We start from the raw sequence: 23,062 nt of genomic DNA, 5'->3' as shown, positions 1-23,062 counted from the left end.
TACAGTGTCCATACAGAGTTCTGGATCAGAGTTCCAGACTGAGGAAGAGTACTAGCACATAGCTTCAGGAGAATGAGTCTCTGGTCACCATCCCAGGGAGGAAAAGCAGTGCTTGTGGTCACTCATAGACCAGAGCACAGGCCAGGAAAGTAGTTATCCTACCTCTAATTAGATTATATTACCTTGGAAGAACTGAAAATCTACAGATCTTCAGAACTACCGTGTTTCCCCGATAATAAGACCTATCCCGAAAATAAGCCCTCCCCCTACTGTGTAAGATTCCTTTAAAATAAGTCCTCCCCCCAAAATAAGCCCTATTGAGATTGCTACTGTAGTGAAGGTGATCCTCTGCGCTACATGCTACATTATGGTACCCTCTGTATGCACCGCCCCCCCCCCCGGTGAAACGCATGCCGCGCTCCGAGCTGCATCCAATCAGAGCTGCAGCAGTAAGCGCGTCATCCTGTTCTTCCCCAGTGATTTGATTATTGAATAAAGGTACATTTTTTTGTTCACATTTACCTGTTTATTAAAATTGCTGTCAATGTTCATTAAAATAAGCCCTCCCCTGAAAATAAGCCCTCTCGTGATTTTCTGTCCAAAAAAAATTAATAAGACAGTGTCTTATTATCGGGGAAACACGGTAGCACTAAAAATAGTAGCATAAAAAAGCTGAGGATTGGGATAGTGTCCCTTCCACCCTAGGAGTAGAGCCTAATTATAACATCAAGTTAAAAATCAAGAAATAGACTGGAAAAACATCAAAACAAAAACAAACAAACAAAGAACCTGAACAAAGAAATTTACTATGGTGACATGGAAGATCAAAACACAGTCAGAAGAAAACAAAATCAAAACAACTACATCCGAAGTCTCAAAGAAAAATGTTAGATTGTTTGCGGGGTGGAGCCAAGATGGCAGTGTAGAAGCAGGAAAATTCCATATGCCCCCTCCATAACTACCTCAAATACCTATAAAAAATGAGTCTAAACAAACTTCAGGGCTACAGAACCCACAAAGTGACAGAGAGAAACAAACCTCCCACTGAAGACAGCCCAGGAAGCCAGCAGGAAGGGTCCATCACAGCCTTCTGGGAGCAAAGCCCAGCCCTCTGTGGGCCCATGGTTTTAGCCTCAGGGTGACCATGACCAGCCCTGGCTGGAAGGACTTCAGGAGAGTAGATCACCAGCAGCTGTGGCAGTTTCCAGAATTATCAACCCATAAATGCCAAAGACAAGGTGACAGTTCAGTGTGGATTTTGTGGGAACAGGGAGTTTGTGAGTGCAGTCCGGCCTCTGCTTCTGGAGGGAGAAGCGGCTGAGGTGCAGTGGCCATCTCTGTGTGGCTGCTTCAGAGCTCCTGGCCTGCAGATTTTAGGGGGACCAAGCAACAAGTCTGAGGGGTAATTGCTCTTGATTTAACCTGCTTGGATCTGAATTGCTGTCTAAGGTGGAGGTCCTAGGGTGTATGACCAGTATGCCAGGGCCAGTGGAGGTTTCTGAGAGGGCAGCCAACTAATAGCTCTGGCAATTGTGAAAACCCCAGCAATTTGGGACAAAGCTCTCCTCTCTGGAAGCAGAGTTCTACTGGGGCCAAAAGCTCAAAAGTCAAATAATTGAGTGGCAACATGAGCAAGCAAAGGAAGCAAAGCAAGCACAGCAATACAACTTTGTATTCCTTTTTTGGGGACAAAAAGGATCAAAGCATAGAACAGGAGGAAGACAACAAAGTCAGAACTCCTGCACCAAAAGCTTCCAAGATGCTTCCAAGAAAAATATGAACTGCTTGTTTTTGTATAATTAATTGAATGAACAAATATCTGTAATCCTAAAAAAGACAGCTGATGGACATGCTGTATTCAATATTTAATGGATTTATGATTTCATTGATATGAATATTTCCTTCAATGATACAAATAGCAGTCCATGGATACCTCTCATCCTACAAGACTCTTGTCCATGGTTTCCCCTTAACAAAGAATTTTTTTACCTTTTTTATGTCATGGACCTCCTGGCAGTCTGGGTAAGCTTATCCATCTCTCCTCAGAATAATTAAAAAATAAATAAATAAAATTGAAGGAGATGCTGAACTTCAGTTAGGATTCAGTGAAAATAAAGCTGTAATTTTTTCCTATCCAAGTTCACATATCTCCTAAAGTCTCTCCACTGACTTGGTGTGCATGGACCTCTAAAGCCCTCTGCCCCTTAAATGTTTAGAGGATAGGCAGTTAGATGGCACAGTGGATAATGGTGGACCTGGAGTCAGGAAGACTGACTTCAAATGCTGTCTCAGACCTTGGGTAAGTCACTTAACCTCTGCTTTCTCACCTGTAAAATGAGTATAATAATAGCACCTACTTCCTAGAGTTGTTCTGAGAATCAAATGAGATACTTGTAAAGCACTCTGCAAACATTAAAACACTATATAAATGCTAGCTAACATTATCCTTAATCCAACACACCAGTAATCTTCCTCTGTCTTTTGACATTACAGTTTAATATGGAGCTATCCATTTGTTGTATTAAGCTTTCATTTCATGACTTCTTCCTGTTGCAATTGTGTATTTCCTGGATGATTTCTTGCATACAAGTAGTTAACAATATGCTACAACTAAACTACTTACACCCACTATTGCCTCTAGTTCAATGATAGTTTTGAGCCTTCAGAGACTGCTGTTTAATGTGTAACACTGCATATTTCTGAGAGACAACTTAGAAACCAAATACATTTATGAACCCCTTAGAAATTCTTGAATGAAGCAGCCAGGAAGAAACAATTTGAATATTGTGAAAACACAATCAAGATAACTCAGGACCTGGCAGCTTCTACCTTGAGGGATCGAACGGCTTGGAATATGATATTCCAGAGTTCAAAGGAGCTGGGATTAAAACCAAGAATCACCTACCCAGCAAAACTGAGTATCATGTTCCAGGGGAAAATATGGTCATTCGGTGGAATAGAGGACTTTCAAACATTCTTTTTTTTTCTTAAAGCAATTGGGGTTAAGTAACTTGCTCAAGGTTACACTGCCAGTTATTATTTCTGGGTGTGGTGCTGAGTATCTGAGCCCGGATTTGATCCAGGTCTTCTCAACACTGGAGCCGGTGCTCTTACTCGCTGTGCTACCTGGCCGCCCCTAAACATTCTTGATAAAAAAAAAAAAAAACAGAGTTGAATGGAAAATTTGACATTCAGATACAAGAAGCAAGAGAAGCTTGAGAAGGTAAACAGGGAAAAGAAATCATAAGGAATTTTTCAAAGTTGAACTATTTATATTCCTACATGGAAAAATGATAATTGTAACTTATGAAACTTTTCTCAGTATGAGAATAGTTGAAGGGAATAGAAATACATATGTATGTATATGTGTGTATATTTATACATTCATATATGTCTATATAGGAGGGTATATGGGCGTATGAATACATATGGGAGTGTGTGTACATATGTCTACATGTATACATAGACAGGGGCACAGGACCAATTGAATAGGAAGGGATGATACTTAAAAGGTGAAATTAAGAGGTGAGAGAGGAATATAATGAGAGGAGATGGGGAAAGAAAGAATGGGGTAAATTATTTCATATAGAAGAGGCAAGGGAAAATGGTTACAATGGAGGGGAAGAACAGGAAAGCAAAAGGGAATGAGTCAACCTTATTCTCATTGAATTTGGCTTAGGGAGGGAATGACATACATACTAAATAGGGTATATCACCCTACAGGAGAGTAGAGGGGAAGGGGAAGAGAGGGGGGTAATGGAAGGAAGGGCAGGCTGGCGGGGAGGGAAGTTGGAAGCACCCACTTCTGAAAAGGGAAAGGATCAAAGTAGAGAATAGAACAAGTGGGGGGTGGGATAGGATAGAGGGAAATATAGTCAGTCTTCCACAATATATCCACTATGGAAATGTTTTGCATAGCTACAAACATACAACCTATATTGAATTGCTTAACTTCCCAGTGAAGGTGGGTGACAAGGGAAGAAGGGAATCTGGAATCCAAAGTTTTAAAATCAAATGTTTAAATATATATACATATTATTATTATTTTACATGTAACTGAGAAATGAGATATACAGGCACTGGGGCATAGAAACCCACTGTGCCCTACTGGAAAGTCAAAGGGGGAATGGGGGAAGATATGGGAGAGAGCAGATTGGGGGAGGGGATATTCAGTGGGAATGCTGTTTTGGGGTGGTGGGTAGGGAAAATTGGGGAGAAAATTTGTAACTCGAAATCTTGTGGAAATGAATGATGTGAACTAAAAAATAAAAAAAAGAGAAAAAAAACTCGACAGAGGGGTAACAACAACAACAACAAAGAAGTATGTCAGTTACAATCCCACAGACAGAGCATGCTTCCCATCTCCTAGAAAAGCTGGTGGACCAGAGGTACAAAAGGAGACCTACTTCAGTCAGGTCAATATTGAGTATTTGCTCTCATTGAGTATATTTATTTGTAGCAAGGGAGGCATTTTTTTTTTTTACTTATTAAAGAAGAGGTGGAGAGGGAGTGAGGATACTAGTGATTTCAATAAGCATCAATGAAACATTTGAAGAACTACACAGATCAGAAAGAAGCTTAGAAGGGGATACGTACAAGCAGGGCAGTGTTGGAATTGAAACTTTTTTTAGAAGGAATTTCATGATGATTCATGATGATCCTGTCTTTCTGATCTGTGTAAAACGAAATGTTCACACTTCTAAAGTTCTTAAAACTTGTGTAAGGCATTGAGGAAAAAAAAGTTGAACTCTGAGCAATGAAAAACCTTGGGAAGAAAGGAAACAAGCCTCTTAATTGTGTGCTGTGAGGTGGGGAAACTAAGCACTCTAAATAATGTGTATATATTGCTATACAAGGTTTCTATATTACATGATTTTGTTAAATTGTTTCTTTATTACAATATAAAGACAGATTGGAAAAGACTGTGATATACAGTTAAAGAGCATCAATAAAAGATATTTCAAAAGGAAAAGAGAATCAAACCCTTGACACAGATATAACTAGATAAGCATGGCCTTTAATCTTTGTCCTTGGAGTAAAAAAGGTCTTAAGAATAATTCAACCCTAGAGATTTAAGTGCTTCAAGGTTTGACTAAACAAGTGAAACTAGATGCTTTAAAATTAAAATGACCAAGCTTAACTTCCCCAAGATGAGACAGGAGAGGGTACTTCCTTCCTCAGTTTTCCCATTTAAAAAATAGAGATAAACCTCTCAGGGTTTTGGGGAGAATAGAGATGTTTGTAAACTGCTTAGCAAACTTTTAAAGGCTATATAAATGTAACTGTCATAGGGTATGTGAAAAAGACTCTTGGTAAAATCATCCTACTGTCCAGAGGTGGGGGATTTTGGGTATGGAATACCACGTATAACTTTTTTCAAAACAAAACAAAAAAAAAAGAAATTCATTTCTTTTTTTTAAAGCAAACGGGGTTAAGTAACTTGCTCAAGGTTACACGGCCAGTTATTTCTGGGTGTGGTGCTGAGTATCTGAGCCAGGATTTGATCCAGGTCATTCCGACACTGGAGCTGGTGCTCTTACTCGCTGAGCCACCTGGCCACCCCTAAAAAAAAGAAATTCTTGAATGAAAGGCATTGCAGAAGTATACATTATTGGGGCGGCCAGGTAGCACAGCGAGTAAGAGCACCGGCCCCAGTGTCGGGATGACCTGGGGATCGAATCTGGGCTCAGACACTTAGCACCCACCCAGAAACACCTAGCCGTGTAACCTTGAGCAAGTTACTTAACCCCAATTACTTTAAAAAAAAGTATATATTATTAACATGAAAATCCTTGGTTTGTAGACAATATTTAAAATTTTTTTATGTTGAATAAAAAGATTAAAAAAAACTCTCTCTACTGTGTGATATAGATCCAAAACATGGCATTTGGCTGTTTGACAAGTAAGCCCAGGACACCAAGTAAAAAGTATGTTTTCCTTAAAATTCCTAAGGTAATATTCTTAAATTCTAAGCAAAAAATTTCAAAAAGGACTTTTATTCTTTTTAAGTTGAAAAAATAAATTTTATCTTTATTGGAGGAGAAATACTTTCTTCCCACCCTTCCTTCCCTCTCCCTCAATAATTCAGGGAACTGTTTTGGCAATATTTATACCTAAGCCCTGAAGCTTTACCTTGTTTAAAAAAATCAAATACAAAACAAAAATATCAAAACTTCAACATGGATATACATATATATATATATATATACATGCATGTATATGTGTGTGTATATATATATAAAGAGAAAGTCATTCTGACACAAACTCAAAAAATCTGATGCAAAACAAAGACAGATCATTCATTTTCCTCTATTACTGTTCTGGTTTAGCTATGCACAGCTTTAAATAACAATAACATGTCATTTTCTCATCAGTTATTGAGGTTTTACCCTCATTAGAATACACACTTATTAATTTCTGATTATCCCTCCATAAAACATACTATTGTACCTGAACTTCCATACCCCCTTATACAATACAGATTTTGTTTCTAATAAAATAGTCATAAATCATTTAAAAAACAAAAAAAAACCTAATTAAGAATGTGTTTTATAGGTAAAAGGTACCCATTATGTGATAGTTTCAATAATCAGATACTTCAATGCTCCTAAGCATGCATTACACTGGCTTAATGTGTGTACAGATGATGTAGCAGGTAGAGAAGAGACTCTCTAAATAAAACTCAACCTAATGTGCACTTCCTGGTTTGAGAATATATCCTCAGGAAGCTTTTGATTTGTTTGGTTTTACAACTTTGGCTCCTTTCATTTTTCACTAGTGCCAACACTTTTAAGATAATGTAGTTTAGACATGTCATGGCTGCTGAAACTCACGGCAGGAGCTTGAGCATGACAAGAAAGAATCTTGCTGTAGCATCGAGAGCCACAAACACAGAACAAACATTGGGACATGACCGAATTAAGAACTAGAAAGCAAATGGTGGGAAATGTCTTACCACAACAGTGAATGACTAGGGAAACCCATATGATCTGGGAAAGATGATTGAGATTTCAAAAAGGGACTTGCCGAAAAGAGATGACAAAAATTAAAGTCCTAAGATCTGAAATGGACTGTTGAAAATGGAAATGGGTAGGTAATCAAACTTGGCTGTCTGTAAGGGGATTCAGGTTCAGAGAAGGTATAACAGTTCCTTTGAGAGCCATGATTCTGCAGAACAAATCAGTTGTGCTGCTCAACTTTTGCTAGTATTTTAAAAACTCAATTTCTTGTATGAATAATGCTTCCATTCCTAAATCACTTAACTTAGGCTCAAAGGTATACATTTTAGGCCAAAGACAGAATTTAATGGACTTTAAGTGGACAATTTTCAAGAAAAGAGCACCAATTTTAATGTGTTCATGCAACATGTTTGTAAAAAATGAACAAGGTATATTGAATGTAACTAAATGGAGAACATGCCAATTAATGAATAAAATTTAATTAACTTTAGGTTAACTAAAAACCACTGAAACTTTGTTTTTATAAATATGCTTTCAGGAAAAATTGTCTTTAAAAAAAGTTGATATTCTTAAAGGTTTATATGGGACAGAAACTAAGCAGATTCATTACCTGTAGCTCTAAATGTTTATTTTGTGTGGGAGTAAGCTGGAATGTAGTAATATGTGAATTAGACTTTTGAACATCTTCCAATCACACCTACTCTGTTTTCTAATCACACATGTAAGTCATGTTTTAAATACAAACATTTTCACACCCTTCATATTTTAATAGAACACATCTATCCATAAATAAGCACAAAAGGGTTAAAGATCTTTGGGTCCTATATTCACATAATCTAGTACATCTGATGGCAGGGAACCTGAACTATTTAGTATCAATGTACACAGTGACTGTAATCCAATGAGATTTAATTAACATGTCACAAGCACATACGTATCCTTAAAAGTACAACCAAGCCTCAGTTACTGGAAACCATCAGTCAATGAGTTACTTCCCCACCACCCTGCTTCCCACCACTGCCAAATAAGACCAAATGTTTTTGAGGTGAAAATATTTTAAAATTGTATTATATATGAACTCCTAAAAAGTATATGCTGACTCTAAAGAATATAACATTTTCTTGACAACCGAGCACCCAGCTTTACCATAAAATCAGCCATAACATTGGGCTAAAATAGTGACTTCCTAAGAGAGCAGGAAGCAATACTGGATTGTTTGTTTCCACTCCCAATGGTCTCAGACTGTTGTTATTTCTGAGTCCTTATTTCCATTTTCAATTGTTTTTTTGAACTTGAGCTTTGCTGCTATGTTGTCAGTTATCACTTTTCCATTTGATCCACTGTGGAAATGGAAGCATCACATTTCACATATAAGAAGATGTAAGTATACAGGGTGAAGGCCCAAAGGGCTCTCCTATAAATAAAGTCCACAGAAGTTATTTCATGCATTTGGTGACATTTATTTTGGCTGTCCATGAGACTTTTGTTTTACTAAGTGCCTGGTCTTAAGCTTTGCTTCAGGTAACTGAGTTCTATATAGATGAGTTGTTTCTTGTGATGCTATGATACTGTCGTCGCTCAAAAGCATTTTTGAAATTTCTCTTTTGAAATTCCACTTACAAACCACACAAGAAAACTATTCTCATTACTTTGGTCACAACTAATTTTTTTTTTCCAAACCAAAAACAGCATTAACTATATTTAATTACATGTTACATTTCTCAAACTTGGCTATGAATGACTTGTGGCTACTTTCAAAAACCAAATCTACTGAAAAAGTGAAGATTCTCTGTATTGAGAACATGTAAGAATGTGCCACTGGCCTTGAAGACAATTCTAAAAGGAGTGGTAAAAATAAGCAATAGCAGCATCACTGGACTAAACATCTAGTGTTCCAAGAGAATAACTTTAAAGAGAAGGGTGCTCATTTGGATGTAGAAATCCTGCTGTTTCTTTAAAATTAAGTCTCATTTCCTTAAGGTTCTACTTCTATTTGCCTATCCTCAATTTCTCTTAGAGGAAGCTTCATGTCAGAGTCCATATGAAACATTCCCCAAGAGAAGGCCTTCTACTGTACTGTGGCAGTAATGACTACAATACTCACTGGCCAAAAGCCACAGCTCAAGCCTTGAATTTTTATAAAGCCCTATACATGCTCAATTCCACTTTTGATTTCACCACAATTCTAATTTAGACCATTACAACAGAAAAGAAAAACAAACAAAGGAGAGGTAATCATTCATCCCACTAAAGAACATACACTTGGTAATAAAAAGAACATTTTTTCACCTTGGACTTTATTAAGAAATTTGAATGCAAGCAGTATTATTGCAGATACTGACTATCCAAAAGTCCCAATGAATAAAATTCAAACAAAACACAAACAGCAACCAGGTGAGCAAATGCCAGTAACAGAATCTGGAAAAACATTTTATTTGTCAGCTTTTGATCCCCTCACTAAGGGTTTCCACAACATACAACCAACCCTGGGTTTGCTGTGAACTGTGATGATGAGGTTGCTAGGTATTAGGGAAATAAAAAGATGGAATAATTTCTTCTAGTTCAGATCCTATTAATTCTGAGTTTGGACAGACTTAGAGTAAAAGCATGTCAATTTCATAGTGAAAAAAAGTTTTCCTTCATGTAAACAATGATTCCTGAAATGACCATAATAAATTAACAAAGAAAACACCCAAGCCTACAACAAATATATACAATGAATATAAAGGAGAGGATAGAAAAAAAATCCTTTCTTCTTGAAAGCTAAGTGCCATGTACATTGCAGACTCATATAACTCAGAACGGACAAACAAGGATTTATTAGTATTTTCCCTGCACAAGAAAATCTCCAAATTGACAATTACTATTGTTTTACATCTTCAAAGAAAGAATTTCACTTTTTAAAACTTATTAATCATGCTTTGGTTAAATACAACAGAACTTGAGTATGATTATCAGTAACATGGAGCAAAAGAAAAACCCTGTGACCAAGTTGTACAACATGTGAAACTAGAATATACCTCAAGATTTTCCAGCCCCAACCTGCAGTTCTCATTTATGAAACAAATTACCAAGAACTCCTCAAGAGATGATTTAATGAGCATATTGCACTCTGTCATGGTGCCATTTTGCCTTAGTCATAATCAAATATACTCAGCCCTTACATGAAACAAGCCTAGAACTGAGGCAAACACCAAAAAAATGCAAAGCCACGGACATTTGAAAATCAAGCTCCATTATTAACTTTTAATTTAAAAAAAAAAGACCACCAAATCAAGGTTTCATTTCTTTGAACATGCTATCTTTAGAAATGAATAAAATTTTCACTCACAATGACACAGCAAGTGGTGAAAATGAAAATGTGAATAATCTGATGAAGGTGAAAAGGAAATTTCCTATCAATGACTATTAATGGTAATGCTAATTTCATACAGAAAAGACTGTCAACCTTTTAATCACTATTTCAATAAACAGGCACTTCTATAAAGTATATTTTTTTCAGCTGGCTTTCTCAATAGAGGGGCATAACAAAGTATGGCTCTATTACAATGGATTCAAGATGGCAACTACTTAGAACCCAGTGCCAACCAGGATTATAACAAATCCAGTGAGTATTTTGTTTTTCAATTATTCATAGAAAATTTAATCCTGATTAAGTATCCTTGGGCAGGAATTCATGGGTAGTTGATGACTGAAACCAACATTTATGTGAAATGCTTCTGTTAATTTAATCTGTGTATATGGCTTAATTATGATTGAGGATTCAATATAAGAGAAATGAATTATATGAGGATTAAAAATTTAGTACCATATCACACATTCCATTTTTCATTTTTTCTTTTCAAACATGCAAGCCTGCTATTTTTTCCATCATAATACTGTGACCTTTTAAAAGCTTTCTTCTGGGTTTTCTGTTCATACCATCCATATAATGTTTTTAGTTTTATTTTTCACCTAACAATTTATCAAAAGCCCCTTGCTACTCAAGTTGAAATCTGAAGTAGAGTCAATAGTGGTAGAAAAAAATATGAGATTCCCCCCCAACCCACAAACAAACAAAAGCTTACTAAATTTAGATGTGAACACTTTACATTCATTTCCTGAAGTGATTTCATTTTTTAAGCCCTATATACTCTTAAACATGAACTGCATTCTCCTTAAAGCTTAAAAAGAGAGCAGTCTTAGTCAGTGTATTACACTGATTTCATAACTGGGCTATCTGAGACATGTTTGAGCAAGTAATCACTTAACTGATTACTTTTTATAAGGCTGTCAAACCTGAATCAGCTGTATTGATACAAGATGAGGAAGCATATGTATTGAAAATATCTAACCAAAATATTACACAGTTCCTTTTCCCTTTGTTTCCATATTGGGGAAAAAAAAAACTGTTCACAGAAGAATAACCTTTCTTTAAAAGTTCATAGTTTGCACACACACACACACATATATGTGTATATATATATATATATTTCATAACATTTCTTTTATTGGCTTTCTTCAGTTTTGGTACTGTTCATATGCCAGGACCATAACATACTCTGCTTTTTCTGTTCAACTTTTCCAAAAGAACGTATGAACAAAAATGTGAAACATCACTGTATTTGGATCCTTATTGCACTTTGTTGAATGAATGCACTCTTCCTTTAACCATGTATTAAAAATGAGGTCTACTTTTGTGTCCAGATGATATTGTCAATGGTAGTGTTACTGAAGAAAGTGAAGAAACTTCCCAGTATAGACTATGAGACAGAAAAAGTCTGTAGAGGATAACCATGGAAACAGATTGGCAGATGATAACACCTATTGTAATAGCCTAAAAGAGAGAAAGTGAATGCTTTTAATATGTAAAAGTCATCATTCTACATGAAGAAACACAGAGATTATATTCAATTTATTATATACCTACATATTTATTATTTTAAAATATTACTTCTTTCATGAACTTCAGCAGATTATTTTAATATAGAAAAATATAAAAGGAAAATACCATTAAATGTTCAGAATTATAATTGTTAACATGTAAAAATCCTCCAGCAGTGAGTTTGTAGATGGCAAAGTGAGACACAAAAGAATAATTTTCTAGACCAACTTCCCTCCCAAGGGAGCCAAGTTGTACAGAAGGAAGAAGTTTCTACAAATAATGAGAAAAATTGGGTTCCAGGCTAATACAGCAATAGGAATAAAACATCCCCTCCCCTCAACCTTGAAAGTGCTCTAAAAGCCCTTTCAAATTCTCAAGTCACTTCTCTATTTTTGTAGACTACCTTTCTACCTATTTTACCCTTTGTAAAATACCTCAGGCTCAGAAAACATTTGTGCATTCAAGCACACACTGCATTGCTTGTAAAGACCTGCTGGCAAAACTCCACTTTGGAATGATGGAGTTATTCACCTAAGAAGGTAGGTATCGACACAAATCAAAATATGGCATACTTGAGCGTAGCAGCCTCCTCACTCCAGTTCCCAGCATGTTAAAGCAACAAGATAGATTCCTGTAAATCCACTTTGATTTCTTACTGTTGTTTACCAAATGAATAAAGCGTATCATAAATTTAAAAAAATTAATCTCCAGTCAAAGACAACATTGTACTGTGGTTTTTCTAATTAACTTGATTTTGTAAAACATTATTTTGGAATTGGCTAACCAGTTAAAAAAAATCCTAACAAAAGCAATGTAAAGCAATGACTACATCTTCACCACAGCCATATGTAAAAAAAGCCCCCAATAGGGTTAAGATCTGGTATTAAGCTGTAAACATTGATTCCACTTCTTTTCTAGGGTAGTTTCCTTAAAAGTCACTTTTTGCCTAATTTTTGGTTTTGTGATAAAGAAAAAATACATATAATTTACTCTTCTTCTAGGGAACTTTATTCTAAAACTCTAATTTGCACACAGGTTTTAAGCAAAAAGACCCATTGCTTCTTTAAGCAAAAAGACAGATACCTCCTCCCCTTCTTTCTACATAGATTTAACTTCTGAAACTGAGAGAGTTTTGGTCTTTTCATAATTACTTAATCAAATATATACATAATTATACTCTCATAATTACTTAACTAAAACATATGTACATATATATAGTTTTAATTTCACACTACCCACCTTCTCTCTTTGGTAGTCACTAAAAATAACAGAAATGGTTGCCAGACCTGGATGGCATAAAAACCATAAGATACATCCCTGAAACAGAAGGATAAAATGTTAGATGAGTAAGGTTATGCCTATACTCTGAAATGAAACTTCAGGAAGACTACAGTAACATAGTACAAGGCTGATTAAAATCAGTTCTATTTGTCTTCAAAGTGGAACTGTATGACTAGGACCTGGAAGTACAGATTTTGCTACTGTCATGTTAATAAGCTTTTTGTCTCACCAGGTTGATTATATTTTTACAGCATTTAGAAACTCATGCCATGTATACATGAGTTCTTATCCTGATGAACCAATAATGAACTCTTACATACCTAATTTACAGGATTGTACTGTATTTTCATACATATCAAATAACCTTTTTTCATGAAATTCAAAAACTGATTAATAGATGACAGGTTTTAAAAGTTAGAACCACTAAATCCAAGTTTATTATACTTTAAATCTGAAAGTAGTGAAAGAAAAAGACTGTATTTTAATAATTAAAAACCCTAAATAGGGTTTCTTAAAAGCATCCAAGATAAGAAAAAATTCTTTACTCTCTAAAGAATTTTCAGGATGAAACAAAGTGGCATTTCCTTCCCTGATATATAGATCTTAAGTGCTCAGTACAAGGATGAGGGGATTGGACTGATATAATTGACATTAGGTATGCTCCTGGTACAGTCTAGAACAGGGGAGAGGAACCTGTGGCCTTGAGGCCCTATGTGGCCTTCTAGGTCCGGTGCAAGGACCTAGTTTTACAGAACAAATCTTTTAATTTAAGGGGATTTGTTCTGTGAAGTTTGGATTCAGTCAAAGGGCTATACTTGAGGACCCAGAGGGTCACATGTTGCCTAAAGGCAGCATGTTCCCCACTCCTAGTCTAGAAAGAAGACATAACCTAGGGCAAGAATGAACTGTTGGACAGTCACCAGCCCTCTACTCTACCTCCTGCATCCTTTGCTGAATCTCTGTGAAAACTTTCCCTTCTTAATCCAATTAAATCAAATTGGCTTCAAGATCACACCAAGAACAGAAGTAGAAAGGCAAAAGAGAAATGGAAGAATCATTTTCACTATTCTCTTTGCCTTTGGACAATAATGCAGAAAGACCTCTGTAAGACACAAGATTATGGAATCTAGAGTTAGAAAGGGCTTTAGAAGCAATCTCATGTGGTCTCCTCATTTCACAAGTGAAGAAACTAACCCAGAATAATTAAGTGACTTGTCCAAGGTAGTCAGAGGCAAAGCTAGGTCTCAAATCCAGGTCCTTTTGATTCCAAATTCAATGCTTTTTCCCAGTGTGCCATGACATCTTCTTCACCTGTTCCCACTGTTCTCTGGATATGTATTCAGAGGTTAGGTAGACTAAGTAGGATGTAGAATGTATCTCAGTTACCTGACTGTGTCTGTTTTTGTAGAAAAATGGTCCATTGCCCAACTTCTACCTCTGATGAGGCCTGCATTATGAAAGACTGTACCCTTTTTTTTTTTTAAGCAATTGGGGTTAAGTAACTTGCTTAAGGTTACACAGACAGTTATTTCTGGGTGTGGTGCTAAGTATCTGAGCCCGGATTTGATCCAGGTCATCCCGACACTGGAGCCGGTGCTCTTACTCGCTGAGCCACCTGGCCACCCAAGACTGTACCCTTTCAGCTGTAGCATCTTTTTGTTGTTGTTATTGGTTTTTTTAATTTGTTTTTTTCCTTTTTGGAGGGGGGAAGGCAGGGCAATTGGGGTTAGGTAACTTGCCCAAGGTCACACGGCTAGAAAGTTTTAAGTGTCTGAGGCTGGATCTGAACTCTGATCCTCCTGACTCCAGGGCTGGTGCTCTATTCACTGCGCCACCTAGCCGCCCCAAGCTGTAGCATCTTGTATTCATTTAATATATGTCCCTTAAAGAAGGACTGGGGAGTGGACTTGTGATTTTACTGATATAGGGAACATTCTGGTAAGAAACTCCCTCTAACCATTGTAGATCAGTACATTCTCTGTATTGATAGTCTCAGAGTTACCTAGGACAGTGGTATCAAACACAAAGCCCACGGGCTGCATGCACCCCACAACACTCTTGAGTCTGGCCAAAACCACATTAAAATGCTATTTGGAAACATTTAACAAAATAAATAAAACAGAAAATATTACACTTTAAAACTAAGTTAATCTGAGGCCTGAAGAGAACCTTATGATTTAGTGGTTCCTGTTTCTGTTTGAGTTTGACATCACTGGCCTTGAGCACTGAGAAGTTCAGTGACTAGCCCAGGGTCACAAAGACAGTATATGTCTGACATAAAACTTAACTCAGGTCTTCGTGTTCTATTCACAACATGATGCATCCTGGGCTAGTCAGAGTCCTCTTGAAGAGTCCAAACTGCTTTATTAGTTATTCTTATCATCTCTTTATTCCTTACAACAGTCCTACACAACAACAGAGAATAAATAATCCCTCCATTTACAAATTTTAAAAAATCAATGGAAATCAAAAATAATGAATGATGATTACAGGATGAACTAGTAGTGATACTAGCCTGGGTCTCCTGCCTCCCAAATGAATCTTTTACACATATGTGCCATTTACCTTTATGAAAAAAAAGTCTAAAAAAACAAAAAATTTATTTCCTACACAGAACACTTACTTTGGCAAATGTGATGTAGAACTCCCTTTTAAGTGTACTTCTTTCCACTGTGATGATCTGGTAGAGACCACAGCCTATAGATAACGCTAGGCAAACTCTTAAAATAATTAGAAGTATCCCTGCTAAATTATGCTGTGCATGGTAGCTGTGGTGGTTGGTATCTTCAAATTGTTCCCAAAGCAGCAAAATACTCTGTAAAAAAAAATAGCGATCTTATATTTTAGAAAATATTTATGTCTATGTTCTCCCCAGATGCTTCTCTGAAAACTACTGACGTTACATAGTCAAGCAAACCACAAAGGTTGTCACTTGATAAAGTATAGGCATAGTCCTTTATTTAATGATACATAGCCATTCTTTAAACATAACAATAAAAAACAAACAAGGCAGTTTTCCTCCCCAAATCTAAAGTATCAAATGCAACACGAAAAGAAAGAGATCTTCATCTTTCCTCTAAAATTCATTCACTATTCCAATCTCCCTTATCAGCATCAGGTTGGTTCTCCAAGTCTACAACCTTGAGGACAATCTTCAATATCTCACTATTCTTTCATAATCTAGAAATCTGTTTATTAAAAAATTTTTTTTGTTCAGTTGTTTATTAAAGGTTTGTCTCTGCTATCATGTCTTAAGACCTTCGGGTGCAAATCTGTATATTTAGTACATACTGTAAACTATTACCAGGTACCCTCTGAGTCTTCAGTACTTTTTGGATTTAATATTTGCTATGTTTGCTTATCAGATCGTTCTTTCCTATAAACTAGTTCATCGTTCCTCCCATTGCCAAAGCTCTTTATCAAAGGCTGAATACCTTGCACCTGAATTGCTGTAACATACTTTACAGAAATCCTAGTCATTAGCCTCCCCTTCAGTCAATCCTAAGTGCCACTTTTAAGACCTACCAAACACACACACTTGAGAATGTTATCTACCACCTTAGAATGTTTAATGTCTCCTATGCTATTCTTGGATTTCATGGGGTTTAAATCTGTCAAATCACTGTTTTAGTCACCTAAACTCCTTTGCCATTCCCCATGTAGGAGACTTCCTTCTCTGGTTAAAGCCTTTTGCAGATCGTTCTCCACAAGTAGAATAGCCTGCCCCACTCCAACCCCTCTCGGGTCAACTGTAATGAACCCTTCTCATCCTGTAAGCTGTGATCCAAAACATTCTTCTAAGAAAATGCTTCTCATTTAACAGAAAACTAGTCTTTAATACACTTCATGTCACTTTTACACATTCTAGCTCACTCTCACTTTATAAACATAAATTGATATATAATCTATATATTTATGTTGATAGAGTGTCTAACCATCCTTTTCACCTTATTAAATTGGGGGGCCTTGACATACAATCTATACTCCATAAGCTCTCACAGAATCTAGTACAGTGACATATATCTTATGAATACTCAATACATAATTTGTCTATGGTGATACATTAAAATTAAATAGATCAAAGAGTTTGGGATCAAATTCCTTTACATTCAACCTTTTCTTCTTTTTAAAAGGTAACAGGAATTCTATGAAGAAAAGGACATAAAATGAGAAATGGAAATTTGATCAATTGGTAAATCTATCTCTTTTACTAATTATTTTCCAGGACCAAAACATTACAATTGTTAGAATTTTGTAGTTTTTCATTTATTTTTAAGTCTATTTTTTTCCCATTAATATTTACTTCCTGGCATAATAGAATTGTTTCTTGTCTAAGTAGTGAGTGTACATACTTACCTGTGATAAGCCTTGGGGCTTCTCTTCCCCAGATCATTAGTTTTTTATTCTAAACCATTCCTTACAGAATTATGAAATGATATTTATGTTTACCTGAAAATAATACTGACCATTAATCAATCATAAATCATATACATCAGCAAATTTCATTTACTCTGATTTATATGTATCTTTTTATATCTTATACCTAGAACTTGGTATCTTGAAATAAAGTGGAAACCATCATACTACATTTAGCTTAAGAAAAAGAGGTTGAGAGAAAATCAGTAACAAAGATTTTCTTTAAGACAAAATACTCTCTAGTTCACTTAAATTCTGCTTCTTTCCTATTCTAGGTTTTCATTTCCAGTTAAATTCAAACTCCATTTTCCAGTTAGTGATTTGAATTCTGATAAACTTAGTAAAAAACCGGACCTGCTGACTTTATAATTAATCATCTTTAACACTGGGTTATCCTGAAATAGCACAAACTCCTCCATAGGAGGTTTTGATTCAGGTAAATTAAAGTTAAATGGTATAAAGTTAAATGATATTAGTAGTAATATACTCAAGTTGGAAAAAATAAAAGTTTCTGTTTTAGGTGCTAGCACTCAATTCTTTAAATGCAACAAGAAGTCTTTGTGACTGTCTATTCATAATTTAATAATCAGAATACATTCAAACTTGACAATACTTCTTGAATTTAATTCTACCCTCTAAACAAAGCAAAACAGGAAGATCAGACTAAACAGCACAGACCTGTATTATGACAATGACTACAGCTATGCCAGTAGATGCTGGGGTAGAATCCCACTGGAGAGGTCTGCTTTGATACTTCTTCATTCTGCCTATTGTCCAACCCATGCATAAGCTCAGCAATAAGTACAGCATCTGGATCTGGGAGGCTATGTCACAAACTGATGAAAGACAAAAACAAAAATTGAGAGTCATTCTTCTTCATACAAAGTGTTCTTTCCTTCTAAGAGACCAGCAAATAAAAGAGATAAAAGAATAGCAAACCAGTCTGTGAATTAAAATGACACTGTGGAATTATGTTTCATTTAGTACTCACTACAACATGTAGGTGGTTTAGATAAATTTGAAAACGGAGTGTTGTTTATTTATTAAACCCACTAACTTAACTTTTATTAGTCAGTGCTTCATGAATTTCCACCACCACCCAATAGCCTATTTTTTGCCTTATTTTTAAGATACATCTCAACCCAGAAAAATCTCAGAGCCCAAGTACTAATTCCTAGTGCAATGCCTTGCACATAGTAGGCATTAAGTAAACAGTTACCAAATTTAATTCAAGTAAGTTGGAAAGTATGTTAGGCATCATTTAGTATAACCCTGTACCCTCATAAATATGGAAACTGAGGTCCAGATTTGGTAAAGGTTACACAGTTTATCAATGGTAGGACTTGAGTTTTAATTCTCCATTAGTACATTTTATGAGATCATGACAAGTTAGTATCAATTTCATTTTAAATTCAAGTATTTGTAGCACAAGTTTTATACAAAGAAAAATATGAAGCTATTCAATCAGAAATTTGATTACCACAGAAGTAATACTTTTAATAAATCTACAAGATCATTTAGGTCTTTATCTTTATTCTTTGAATAAACATTATTGTTTTGTTTAAAAGGAGTACTTACTGAACACCTGTAGAAAAACCTACCTTAAATCTAATTTTGAATAGCTGTGTAGTATAACAAAAAGAACACTGGATTTGGGACAAAATATTTGGGTTCTAGTCCTGGGTCTGCTGTTTATTGGCAGTCTGACCCTGAGCGGGTCACTTCCTCTCTCTGAGACTATTTCCTCATCTGTAAAATGGGGGTAATAATACTTATGCTACCTATGTCATAGGCTATTGTGAAAACATTTTATGAAGTGAAAAACAGCTTGCACAAATATAAGCTACAATTATTAGTAAGTTTTTATAATTGTTTCTTGATCCAGTTCTCAACACATAACTTATCTATTTCATCAAAATTGTTGGAATTCTTCATCACAGCAGGCCACAATATTTTATATTTCTTTAACTTAACTATAGTGTTTAGAGTTAATATTTTCTAACACAAAATGTTAATATGAAATAACATGGTAACAGACACATGACTATTACATGATTTGCTTTCTGAGAATTAACTGTAGAGAGTCACAGTTTCAAGTTCTGAAGAAAAATGAATGCCCATTGCACTAGTGTGCTGCGCCATCAGGTGGCCATCATTTAAAAGTGCAAGTTGACATCGATGGAAGCAACATTAATGCAGATATGGCATTAATGGATGATGCAAAAAATAGCAATAAAATCAAGTAAACCAAAAAGACTGAAAATATTTTAAGTTTATGTGGTTGTTGTTTCACAAACTACTTTTCTGCAGACCAAAAAATATTGAACCACATTTATGTTCTAATGAATTTTGATTTGGTTCATGGTAAAACTTATCACAATTTAACATAATGCATCTTTCTGTAGAATCTTGTTTACATTTTTTAAAGCTACCCAGGACAGCCACTACTCTCATCTGAAGCTATTTTTAAAAGTGATATAAAGCTAACTGTGTAACAAAGTTTACTTACATTCAAAGAACATAAGTCAAATATAATTAATAATGACATGATCCATTTGATCAAATAATTTGAGAGTTTGCTGTTAACCCAGATAGTCATAATTATAATGGGTTATTTTGCCTTTATGCTTATGTTTTCATTTTAGGATAGGATACACCAAACTCAGTTTTATTAAATGACTAATATTTTCAAATGATATAAAGATATTTTAGATTTTGATATAATACAGGATCTCTTAATCGCAAAAGTTAAAACATAACTTTTGGTAAACATTGTACAACTAGCTATTTGGTCACAAAACCACTGTTTGGTTATTTATCCTATACAAACAAGGCAGTCAAATGGCACAGTGGATAAAGTACTAGGCCTAGCGGCTAGAAGACCTGAGTTCAATTCTAACCTCACATACTTACTAGCTGGGTGACCTTTAGTAAGTTATTTAATCTGCTTCCCTCAGTTTCCTCAATTTAAAATGGAACTAGTAACAGCCAGGGTTGCTATGAGGATCAAATGAGATGACAACTGCAAAGCACTTAAGCACATTAACTGACACTTAAGTAGAAGTTACCTAAATTCTAGCTATTATCATCATCATAATCATCATATTTGTTGTTATTTGTTATGATTAAACTGCAAAAAATGTCAAAGACAAATATCTACAATTAGTTTGATTTTCCAAATTATTTCTTCATATATTTGAAAATTATGTTTGAAACAAAATAATATACAACATTTTGGATATAATTCTCCCACTGAACACAAAGTAGTTTGGTTCATCTTAAAGTGAGTGAATTACCTGCTAATTATAGGTACAACAAACTGTATGAATGAGAGTCCAAAAGAATATGGATACTAAAACCTTCCATTTTGTCCAGGAACTTTAAATACCTCACTTATTCAACCCTAACAGATTTATAATAATAATAATATTATCACTTAAGTTTTTCTTACTTTTCTTAACTTTTGGTATAGGTACAAAGTGTGTGGCAGCCACAAGGTATAACGGAAAGGACACTTGTCCTGTTGCTAAGAGACTAGTTCAAATGCCATATTTCTTCAATCCCATATTTCTTATTAGCCAGTTGTGTGACCTTGGGAAAATTACTTAAAGTCTCCTTGTGTACGTTTCTTTACCTATATAATGGCAGGCTTGGACTAGATGAACTCTAAGTGAGAATCTTATGATTCTGTAAAAGACATTCATAAGATGGAAGAGGTAGAGAACTAAGGGACCCAAACATTCCACTAATTGGTTGAGCCCACTGATAAATCAAAGTTGATACAGATGAACTTCAGGAGTTCATTCATGTCTCGCTTGTGAATACAAGTAAAATCCAAGCTCACTATTTTTTAAAACCTTAGACAACAGGATTAGCAGAGTGGATTTATGAACCTAGTAAAAGTAACTAACCAGATGACAACCCATTTGATAGTGAAATGTGGGGGAGACAGAAACATAAGGAATGCCACTCCCTGAAGGATATATTCATATTTAGAACCCTAGTTAAGGTAGGCTCTATAAGGTTTGTCCTCATATTTTTTTATTCTCAGTTGTGAAATGGTATGTACTCAAACCTAGCTGAACTTTTCCAATTTAATTCTGTACTCCAAAAATAAAAAGCAGAAAAAATAAGATTAAATATAGATCTATATCAAGACAATTACTGTACCTATGTCAATCACTGTCACAGACTGATTACCCTCTGAAATTTTTCCACTGGTTCAAACTCGGCAAAAATTCAAGTGATCACAAAAGAAACCGATTCTCATTTTAGAAGAATGGCTTACTGAATTATAAGTACAGGCCTTGGTTATTGAAGAAAACAGAGCTAACTCGTCCATATAGAGACAGAATCTCCAACTTTGGCTGAATTAATGCCAAACTTTAATCAAATGAACTTACCAACCAAAAATGATTACAAAAACTAATGGCTATGCTTAAAAATATATGTACTTTTAAATGATACTTACACTCTGCCAAACTTCCCATAAAAGGGATCCCAATTCCATCTTTGGAGTAACTAAGAAATGGAAAGGAGTAGCATTAGTGTAAACTAGAAAGTTCTAAAACAAAATTAATAATCAAAATAACCATAATTTGGAAAGATTCATTAGAATTAATTAACTTTAATGACTGAGTCTCAATGGTAGCAAGGTACCTGGAGAAATGCAGGTAATTAGTTAAAGCTGAACCAGCTTGCAAGAGTAATGCAGTTGTTAAGACCTTTAAAACCATGTGCATAGGCCCTCCTTTCTTAATAGCCTGCCACAGTGATTGAGCATAAATGCAGGCAGTCACAAAGTATACCAGGACTAGGAGGAAAAAGAATTCATGTAACCCTGGAAGAGAAAAAAAAAAAGATGGTTTGCATCAAGTGAAAAATAAAAAGTGTATTTCTAAGTCTACTAAAATCCCTCTGACAAGTTTCTAGAAAAAAATTTTAAATCTGAATCACATTTGGTATTTCAAAGTAAACTGGACTCATATAACTGTTTGCTTTTGGTCATGAACTGAAAAAAATTATTTTAAAAAACCTAGTCCTCTAATTTTAGTACAAATTTTCAACCATAAAAAAAAGCAAGTCATGCTATAATCTTCTGTCCCTTGGTTTAAACAGTATAAACATCCTCCCTTGGTTACAATTAAGCTATAAAGAACTAAGGTGAATGCTACTGGCTCTAATAGTCTCACCAACAGAATGCATATTTTGACTGTTCCAAAAAAGTAAATGAAAAGCTTTTAATTTGGCATTCATTTGTATAATATATAGATTTGCCTTTCTCCAAAAATGTTGTTCTTTTCATATTAAAGTGAAAGTTAAGAATTTATTTTTGTTAGAAACACACTTTGTTAAAGTCACCAATGGTTTTGTGTATTTCTTAAATGGCCCAACAACTAATTATCTCAGCTAATTAATGAAGAAATATGTTTGTTATAGAAAATTTAAGAATGATAGTTCTGGTGATAAGGCTGACTAACTATAGCTTATATCCATGGAGCCATTCCCTAATTTAATATCTGAATCCTATGAATGTGTGGTG

At 35.2% G+C, this 23,062-nt stretch overlaps 1 protein-coding gene across 3 annotated transcripts in view; it reads right to left on the bottom strand.

Annotated features, from left to right (window-relative positions):
• Window positions 1–9,755: 9,755 nt before the first annotated feature.
• Window positions 9,756–23,062, bottom strand: part of GPR180 (G protein-coupled receptor 180) — a 41,920-nt gene continuing 28,613 nt past the window's right edge. For 2 of the 3 annotated variants that reach the window (XM_069067336.1, XM_069067337.1), the window contains 6 exons: window positions 22,180–22,360; window positions 21,992–22,041; window positions 18,199–18,356; window positions 15,728–15,919; window positions 13,063–13,140; window positions 9,756–11,775 (listed from right to left, as the gene is read on the bottom strand). In XM_069067336.1, coding sequence (XP_068923437.1) covers window positions 11,617–11,775; window positions 13,063–13,140; window positions 15,728–15,919; window positions 18,199–18,356; window positions 21,992–22,041; window positions 22,180–22,360 — 818 coding nt within the window. In that variant the 3' untranslated portion in view covers window positions 9,756–11,616. The remainder of the gene's footprint in view (window positions 11,776–13,062; window positions 13,141–15,727; window positions 15,920–18,198; window positions 18,357–21,991; window positions 22,042–22,179; window positions 22,361–23,062) is intronic. The other variant, XM_069067338.1, reaches the window with a different exon arrangement.

Source organism: Petaurus breviceps, unplaced genomic scaffold (assembly GCF_028583685.1).
Source record: "Petaurus breviceps papuanus isolate PSGF00001 unplaced genomic scaffold, PetGlider_PUasm1.0 90743, whole genome shotgun sequence".
NCBI lineage: Eukaryota > Metazoa > Chordata > Mammalia > Diprotodontia > Petauridae > Petaurus > Petaurus breviceps.
The sequence above is the reverse complement of the archived record's forward strand: the minus strand, read 5'-3'. Positions and strand labels throughout refer to the sequence as shown.